The following is a 10,094-nucleotide window of genomic DNA, read 5'->3' as shown; positions in this document are numbered from 1 at the left end:
GCCTCTAGCTGGTCTGCAGAGTTCACAGAAGCCTGCTGGCTGGCTTGTTTTGGGCAGTTGGTGTAGCCCAAGAGAGCCTGGCCAAATTCCCCACCTGTGGGCGTGCCCTTAGGTGCTCTCCCGGGTAATCCAGACATTTCTTAAGAGGGCTTCTAACTACCAACCTTTCCATTACAAGTGGAGTGCATTAGCCGTTCACTCACATTTCTTTGCCAAATCATGACTCTAAGAGATACCAACTTATTTTTTTACTATATTAATTTTTAAAAATTACTGCTCTTTTCCCACCAAGAGTGGGTATCCTTGAACCTTTGCCTAGGGTGGAAGTCTGCTCAAAGATGTGGCTTTAAAACCCTGCAGAGGGTGGGGAGGGGACTGCTGGCTGGGGCCTGGAACCTCCACTCTGGGACTTTGGTTGTTTGCTACATCTGATGGCAGTCTTGATGGGCATGTGAGAGGAGCTTTTGAGGTCATGTCTGATGTGTATTACTGCTCTTTTCCCCTCAAGAGCCAGTGTCCTTGAGCTTTTATCTAGGGTAGAAGTCTGCTCAAAGGCGTTTAAAACCCGCAGGGGTTTTAAAATGTATTAATTTTTGAATGAATATTCTTTAAATGAAACAGCAATCTTTTTGTCTGTTTGCAGAACTGAACTACATGGTGTTGCTGTGACACTGCACACTGTTCCATAGTCTTGTCAAATACCTTAATGGTTATTCATATGTACAATGTTTGGATGAGCTTCCAGATTGACTTATGCTGGGAAACAGGAGTGGCATCCACTTCCTAAACTAGATGCCTCTGGAAACTTTACAAACTCTCTAAACTCTTCCAATTTTCTAAACTCTATAAATGTACAAAATGATGTTAGTTATAGAACAAAGTTCAGGTCTTTTGTGCTAAACTTACTCTGTCATATTCCACTTGATGACACTTAACCACTGCTAAGTGAAACTAGTGCTGTTATATCTCGAGGAACACTTTTCTACATTGTACATCACTCTTTGTCAGTGTGCAGTATGAAGTAACCTGGGTTGTTGTGATGCTGAACCTTGTATTATTGGTGTATCAAATACCAGAATGGTTTCCCAATGTGGACAGTGTTTGGTAGAGCTCCCTGTTATAAAACAGGTTTGGAAGCAGGAGTGGCATTCACTTCCTAAGCCACATGTCTCTGGAAACTCTATGAACTTGGAGAAATGATGACAGTTTTTAGGCATTATTAATTAGTAAAGGCATTAGGTCATTTGTACATAGAGTCACTATGAATTGTGCTTGACTCAACGGCCATCAACAACAACATGTTAATTTTTTTACATTTTTTGTATTTAATTTTTATTATATTGATTTGTTTACAAAGTTTGTATACATTGTGTTTCACACTGTGCCTTCATTCACATTATGTTTTGTTCCCCACTTAATTCTTGATTCAAGTGCTCTTTTGGTGTTCTTGTTACCAGTAACTTCTCAGCTTCTTGGAGAGAGGAGGAACTAGAAAGGGTTTTGTATGAGGTGCACTTGAAATCCACCTAGACATTGGTCAGTACTAAATTCTGAACTGCACTCTGCCTCCATGATGTTAAAACAGCAAGGAAACAAAAAGCCAAATAGTAAAAAACAAAAACCAAGTAGAGATTTTGTGGGATTCCCTAATGTGCTGTATATACAACAGACAGATCTGAGTACTGTAATGTACCTTGTGTATGTGATAAGCAGTTTTTAGCCATGTTTAAGCAAGTGCAGTGTTGTTTTGCAGAATCAGTATTATGTGAAGCCAAGTATACCTCACAGGTGCATAGTGTGATAAAGTTAGTGAGTACTATACAAGTGTGGCAGAATGTTATTTATTTCTTAAGCACATTAAAAACTTTGTGAGAAAGTCCTGCAGGGCTTGCAACTCACCTCTCCTCCCTGCAGTCTGTGTGCACCGAAAATAAAGTGATGTTAGAAAAACTGTGGTACATGCACAGGATGGAATATTACACAGCACTGAAAAACAATGAACTTGTAAAACACTACACAACATGGGTGAGCCTGGAAGACATTATGCCGAGGGAAATATCTCAGTCACAAAAGGACAAATACTACCCAAAACCCTTGTTATAAAATAGGACTAAAATGGGAGTTGGGAGGAGAATAGGAAGAGAATGGATAGATAGTGAACACTGCAGTGGAACAGATGAGGGCGAGGACTGTCTGAAGGGAACACATAATGGCATTATATGTATGATAATTGACAATCTGAAACAAAAGAGCATTATAAAGTAGACTAGGGGAAAGGGAAGGGAGAGAAAGGGGAGGAATATACAGTAGTAAATGAATGGAAACCCAACTGTTCTGTGAAGTTCATTAATATCACACACACAAAAAAAATTCCTTGAGTGTTTTTTTGAAGTGATATCTAAGATTTCCTTGGCTCTTTGTGCTCTTTTCCAATTGGCCATTGAACCCAAGCATTTGACCTGGGCTGATGACCTCGGACATGATAGACTTCCTTGGAGCCTTTCATGAAATGGGAGAGCATCATAGAATATTCTGGTTTGAGAGATATTTCTACTTTATAGGATTTGCCTTATCTAATAGGAGTCTCTGGATAATGTAGACAGTTGAGCAAACCAACAAGTCAAAAGGGCTGACCATTTGAACTCAGAGGAGGTGCACTGGAAGAGACAGAATGAGAATCTGTTTTTAAAAGGCCTTGAAAACTCTTTGAAGCAGTTCTGTGCACACGTGGAATCAGCATGAGTTGGAAAAGTGAGAGATCATGCATTCTGTTAGTTGTAGAACTTAATTCTGGAATACCAGTATATTCCACACAATAAGTCTTGTATTTTGATTTTGGGTGTAAATTTGTACATAGTCTTCTTGGTGGGTTACTTACTTATAACTTACTTGAGGGGAAAAATATAACCTATTGGAAGATGCCAACGTTGAAGCAAGAAAGTTTATATTTTCTATTGTGAGAGGAAAAGAAATTTTGTTATCTAATAAAATTTAATTTATCCACTATCCAAACAACCAGAAGGGTCAAATTACTGTTTAGAGCTTTTTTTCTGTTGTGCATTTGACAATTTAAGAGCAAGAATGAGATTACAGGTCAACTTCTAACTGTATCTAAAGAATGAAATAAGATTTACTTTAAAAGACATATTTTGAGTAATTCCGTAGGGTCAAATTCAGTTTCTTCTACCTTTTACTTCTGCTCTGGGTGATGACTCAGGGGGCTCTTGTGATTAAATTTTGTTCAGTCTGGTTTTAGTGTCCTTTGTGTTGTGTTTTTATTATTTTATATGGGAATTGATAGTATATATAAAATTTATAATATAAAAGATTTAAGGTACATAGAGGGCAGTTCATAATAACAAATGGATCGATTTTGTGACAGGTACTCAACATCATTATTATTATTGTATTATGTTAATTTAGCTTAGTGTATAAGGAAGTATTTCTGTAATATTTTTTTGCACTGAAAGATATCTGTATACTAAAACATTTGACTAAGTGGTGTTAGATACTGCCTGTATCTACTTGTTCTGATTTACCAATTGGATTTAAAGATAGATTTAGGAACAGTACTCATTGGTAATACGACTGCCTGTAATATATTGTTGGGCTTTTTTTTCTTTTTCTTCTTCCAAAATTTGATGATGAAAACTTCACCAACGCATGTGGCAGTTGGGCTAGAAAAGAATCTCAGAAGAGAAAAATCATCTCTCTTTTAGAGAGAAAGGTGGCTGGATGTTTTGGGAGTTGGAAAAAAATTATTGCAAGAATTAGGGAAAGGATACGAAGGAGAGTTAGTTTGTGGTTGACAGAGGGGAAAGACAATAGATTTGGAATAATGAGAATGGAATCTTTTTGTTGTCATCTAAACTCTTTTAGTTGGATGCTGATAAATACGAAAATGATCCAGAATTAGAAAAGATCCGAAAAGAGAGAAACTATTGCTGGATGGATATTATAACAATATGCAAAGATAAACTACCAAATTATGAAGAAAAGGTAAGAGAGCTTTAAATTATTTGGAAGCAGAAAATTATTTTGTCACTTACTAGTATATACAGGCTTGGGTCTTTTCCTCTTTTTTCTTTTTTCTCTTTTATGTCTTAATCTAGGTTTTCTATCAGGGTAATTCGGACTTCATAGAATGAGTTAGGAAATAGTCCCTCTTTAATATTTTGGAACAGTGCTTATAAAACTGGTACTATTTCTTCCTTAACTGTTTTGTAGATTCACTAATGAAGTTCCTGGAATGCACTGATGAAGTCCACTAATCTGGGCCTGGATATTTTATATTGGAAATTAATTTTACAATGAATTTTCTGTTTTTCTCATTGCCATGGAGTCAGAATGACTCAGCCGAGCATCCAGCTGGTTTTCTGAGACTGTACTCCACAAGGGAGGAGACAGCCCATATTTCTTGCTCGGAGCTGCTGGTAGATTAGAACTGCCCAAGAGACCCCACCTTTGGGTTTACAGTGTGACTCCCTATGAACTACACCACCAGAGCTCCCCAACTATGGATTCAGTTTCAATAATACATGAGGGTTTTTCTGTTTTCTATTATCACAAAGTTATTCAGATTATATTTCTTTGCCTTTTAATACATGTACTATCTATAATACTGTCATTTCATTCCTGATACTAGTGATTGTCTTTTCTGTTTTTCTCTTGATCAATCTGGTTAGAGGCTAACCAAGTTTATTTATTCCCTTTTAAAGATCCAGCTTTTGGTTTGATTGGTTTTCTCCATTGTGTCTCATTTTATTGTTGATTTTCACCTTTGATCTCTATTATTTACATTCTTCTACTGAGGGACCTCTAGTGGCTTAAAGGTAAGGAGTTATGCTACCAAGTCAAAGTCAGATGGTTCCAATCCACCAGCTGCACTGTGAGAGAAAGATGGACAGAGTTTTCCTTTGTGGTTTACTGCTTCTGAAAATCTACTGGAGGATCAGCTATGAGTCGGTTTCAACTTGATGGTACACAACAACAACAACAACTGAGGAATCATTCCTGGGAAAAAAGATATCATATTGAGAAAGGTGCAAGATAGATTGACAGAGTGACTGTAATAGTGAATTTGAATATATCAGAGATGTTGAGGAAGGTGCAAGATAGGGCAAAGTGCAGAACTGTTGCTCATAGGGTTGCTGTGAGTAATAGTCAACTCAATACCACCTAACAACAGCAACAACTTTGGGTGTAATTACACTTCCTTCCCACCCTACCCCTTATTTCCAAGGTAAAGTTGATCCACTGATTGAGACTTTTTTGCTTTTGAATGTAGTATTTGCCATTATAAATTTCCTCCCAAGTATGAATTCACACAAAGTCTGGTAGATTTTGTTTTATTTTCTCTTTGTTCAAAATACTGTTTCATTTCCTTTTGATTTCTTCTTTGACTCAGAGGTCTTATCTAGATGTCTATAACTTATTTTCAAATACTTGGGGATTTTTCTTAAATATTTGGGGATTTTTCTTGAATATTTTTTGGTTGATTTATGATTTCATTTCATTGTGATCAGAGAACATACTTGGTGTTATTGGAATTCTTGCACATTTGTTGAACATGTTTTATGGCCCAGAATATGATCTATCTAGGTAAGTGTTCCCTTTCACTTGAAAAGAACATTTATTTCTTCTATTGTTGATGTAAATATAAATTAGGTCAAGTAGATTGATAGTGCTGTTCAAATCTTTTATACCAGGACTGATTTCTGACTAATGGTCCTAGAAATTGTTAAAAAGTGTTAAATATCTGACTGTAATTGTAGATTTTTTACTATTCACTCATAACACTTTTCCTTCATGGATTTTTAAGCTCTGTTAACAAGTCTTTACCATTTAGGATTCCTACCTGCTCTTGGTCAGTTAAGGAGCTATGGTGGCATAATCTCCCCCTGTAAAGATGTATAGCTTCAGAAACCCAGCCGAAGGAGGGTCACTGTGAGTCAGAATCAACTCAAGGGTGGCGGGGTGTTTTGGTTTCATAGGTAGTGCATTGTATGTTGCACTGCTAACAGAAAGATAAGTGTTTTGAGTCCACCAACAGTTTCTTGGGAGAAAGATTCTAGATTATAGAAAAATGGAAGTTTAAAAGCCTCAGAACCTGAGGGAAGCTTGCTGTCTATGATTTAGGATCAACGTGATGGCAGTGGGTTTGGTCTTTGGTATTCTGGTGATGTAGTGAGTCAGGTAGGTGATTAGAATCCACTAGAAAAATGGAGAATCTCCTCCCGTAAAGATTTCTATCCCTGGAAACACAATGGAGATGGTCACTGTGAGCCAAAATCAGCTCCATGGCAGTGCAATTCTTTATAATTGAGCTCCTTCTCATTATGAAATTACTTTATCTCTGACAGTATTCTTTTCTCCAGTGTCTACTTTGTCTGGTAATAGTATACTCATTCCAGCTTTCTTTCGACTAGTTTTAGCATGACATCTCCCCTCCCATTCTTTTCTTTTTAATGCATTTGTGAAGTACATTTTTTGTTAGATAATAAGAAGTTGAGTTTTGATTTTTCTTTTGAATTCAGATTGGAATCTCTGCCTTTCATTGCAGATATTTAGCTCATTTACTACTTGTCCTATCTCTTCCCTCCTCCTGCCTTTTTAATTTCTTATGTTATGTGCTGTCCAATGGGCATTCACTCATAATTGACCCTTCAGCGTTCTTTCAGAGGCAGTAAATCAAACAGGAGAAGATTGCTCACCTATTCCCCAGATCCAGAAGAGCAGCTGTGGATTTGAACCATGTGCCTTTGGGTTACCCCTAGGCTGCAAGCACTCCATTACGTTTTTATGTATTCATTTAATATTTTTATTCTATTTTACATTCCTCAGTTTGCCTGTTTCCTATAACTGTTATGTTATTTTGAAAATTGACTTAATGTGATTTGAGTGGAAATTTACAGAACAAATGTGTTTTCAATTCAAGTATGTTATGCTGTTATTTTGTGCCGTTGAGTCGAGTATGACTGATAGTAACCCTATGAACAAAAGACCCGAACCTGATTCTGTTCTGTGCCATTCTCACACTTTCTGACACAAAAGAACCCATTGTGACAGTCACTGAGTCAGTCCACTTGGTTGAGGGTCTGCCAACCCTCCACCCTTCCTAGCATCATGTCATTCTCTAAGGAATATGCCCAAAGTATGTGAGGTGAAGCCTCATCATTCTTGCCTCCATCGAGCACTCTGGCTGCACCCTCTCCAGGATGTATTTGTTTGTTTTCTTGGTCCATCCATGGAATGTTCAGTGCTCTTCTCCGACACCACAGCTCAAAGGAATCAATTCTTCTGTCATCATTATTTAGTGTTCAGCTCTCAGATGCATAGCAAGTGATCAAAAAGACTATGGCTGGAATCACATGCACCTTAGTCCTCAGCCTGACAGTAATTTGGAGAGGTCCTTAAAGTTATGTTATAATCTCTGTATTTGAGCACTCTTCTCACTTCTTCCCTGTGTCTCCTGTTTTTGTTCCTTCTTCCTTTCTGTCCCTTCCTTCCTTTTTAACGCTTACCTGTAGGCAAATTGCATAATTTTGTTGATGGTTGATCACTCTAAGGAATTCCCTGATCACCTTAGAAGCCTATTCCTTTGAAAGTTGAAACCCAGGTGGTGCTTGTAGTTTCAGGCTTGAAGTGCAGCTAAGGGTTATAGGCTTAAGAGTTTAATGTTCCACATTTTCCTCCTGCTCTTTCAGGAACCCTCTATTAGGATCCCTTTCAGAGTGGTCAGCAGTGACGGATACCATCTAGTTCTTAGACCTAGTACCTCGGTTGTAGGGTCATGTAGAGTGAAGTTCATGTGGTCCGTTAGTCTTTTGGACTAATAGTCTGATTTCTTTCCCCCTTCTTTGCTCCAAGGAAGCTCTGGTGGCATAGTCTGTAGGGAGCTGTGCTGCTCACTCAAAGGTCAAGCTCTTTCTGGCCTTCTGAATTCACCAATTCTTTGGAGAGAGAAAGATGGACTCACCTTTGTGAGTTACAGCCTCAGAAACCCACAGGCAGATTCTCTGTGTGTCAGTGGCAATTAGTTGAGTCTTTGCTCAGGCAGGGAAAGACCAGTGCTTGCTCTTTAACTAGCAACTCAGCAAAGCAGGATGTAGAACATTATCTTTGTGCAGTTTGTTATGTGCCGTTGAGTCGCTTGTGACTAATAGCAACGCTGTGTACAACAGCTCTCAACCCCGCTCTGTCCTGAGCCAATTTCATTGTCTCTGACATATCTACCCCCATAACCCCAGTCACTGAGTCAATCCATTTCATCCAGGGTCGTCTTTTCTTGTGCTGTCCCTCTACCCTTCCTAGCATGATGCCCCTTGCCAAGGGCTTGTCCTTCCTGGCAGCATGCCCAAAGTATGTTTGTTCTCTTAGCAGTCCATGGTATGTTCCATACTCTTCTCCAGCACCACAGCTCAAAGGCACTGATTTTTCTTCTATGATCCTTGGTCATTTTTCTGGCTTTCTGATGCATAGCAAGTAATTGTGAAAACCATGGCCTGGGTCAGGTGCACCTTAGTCTCTAGACTGACATCATTGTTCTTCAGTACTCTGGAGAGGTCCCTGACAGCAGGTTTTTCTAATGCAATTCATCTTTTGATTTCCTGGCTGTTGGTGCCAAGAGTGTTGATTGTTGAACCAAGCAAGCTGAAGCTATTAACAACCATGTAGTGTTGCCTTGCTCTGTTCTGACACCTGCCAAGTATAGGTTTTGCATGAGCACAAATTACATGTTCTGGGATTCCCATTCTTCTCAAGGTTAGCCACAATTTATTGTGATCCGCACAGTCAGATGCCTTTGCACAGTCAATAAAACACAGATAGACATTACTCTGGTACTTTATCCCTGAAGAGATAGTCTTTATGTTTTATTATTTTGTGATTGTTAATATGAATACCTCTCATTGTCTTACGGTACTCGCTGGAACTTCTTGTTGTTGTTGAGTGCCATTGAGTCATAGTTGACTCATAGTGACCCTATGAATGAAAGACCTGAATACTTACATAACTTTGGTGGTTTCTCCATGTTCATAGAGTTTCCAGAGGCAAGCAGTTTTGGAAGTGGATGCCACTCCTGCTTCCAAGCTTGTTTAAATCAGAGCTCTCCGATTAAAACAAGCTTGGAAGCAGGAATGGCAACCACTTTCCATTGCCTCTAAAAACCCTATGAACCTGGAGAAAGGACGAAAGTTATACAGGTGTCCAGGACTTTCGTTCATAGGGTAGCCTATGACTCAGCGACACTTAACAACAACAACAGGGCAACAAATAAGCCAATCTTGCCTGTGATTCTATCTGTATACCTCTAAATATGGGAATGATGTTTTTACCCTCAGTTCTCTGATGAAAATAAAACCCCAGTATCTCAAAAATGAAAACCCAAACTCATTGCCTTGGAATTGGAATCAACTCATAGCACTGTTACAGACTAGAACTGTTTCAGTGGCTCCAATTTTTCTTCCAGTCTTTCTTCATGGCACTGCTGTGTGGTTTGAACTGCCTGCCTTTAGATTTAGTAGCTTACAGCCACTCAGGGCTCTCACACTTCTGATAGCTCTAAGGTTTCATATTTTCAGTCGGTCATTTTTGTCTTGTAAGTAGTAGAGTGACAACTTTCATGTTCTTTACATGTCCCATTTGAAACTGGAAGTCCCTTTCTTTACTTAATGAATCTGCCCTCAAGGACCTTAACGCACTGCTGTCAACTCAATTTTGACCCATAGCAACCCCTCATCGACATTTCCAAGCTGTAAATATTTACCAGAGGAGATTGTCTTTCTCCCATGAAGCAGTTGGTAGATTTGAACCACTGACCTTCAGTCAGCTGTACAACATACAACCAACTATGCCACCAGAACGCTCCTGTAAGAAGCATTCTTAATGACTTTGTCATCAAATATTAAAAGGATCTTAGCCTATTGCTGTCGTAGGTTTTATTTCTGTTAATATTGTAAGTCCCATACTTTGCAGTTTTATTCTTCTTTAAATAGGGGAAATATTTAAAGAATAAGGATCTTCTACACGTATGCATGTAGTTACCATTTCTAGTTCTCTTAATTTTTTTGTAAATCTATTTGTCTATCTCTCTT

General features: G+C 38.5%; 1 protein-coding gene across 1 annotated transcript in view; it reads left to right on the top strand.

Annotated features, from left to right (window-relative positions):
• Nucleotides 1-10,094, top strand: part of ADI1 (acireductone dioxygenase 1) — a 28,181-nt gene that overhangs the window by 9,077 nt on the left and 9,010 nt on the right. Inside the window, exon 2 of the mRNA XM_006882921.1 lies at nucleotides 3,880-3,999. Within this exon, the coding sequence (XP_006882983.1) occupies nucleotides 3,880-3,999 (120 nt within the window). The remainder of the gene's footprint in view (nucleotides 1-3,879; nucleotides 4,000-10,094) is intronic.

The sequence above is a fragment of the Elephantulus edwardii genome, unplaced genomic scaffold (genome assembly GCF_000299155.1).
Source record: "Elephantulus edwardii isolate Elephantulus edwardi_28Jun2011 unplaced genomic scaffold, EleEdw1.0 scaffold00025, whole genome shotgun sequence".
Lineage (NCBI taxonomy): Eukaryota > Metazoa > Chordata > Mammalia > Macroscelidea > Macroscelididae > Elephantulus > Elephantulus edwardii.
This window is presented reverse-complemented; position numbering and strand designations above follow the sequence as displayed.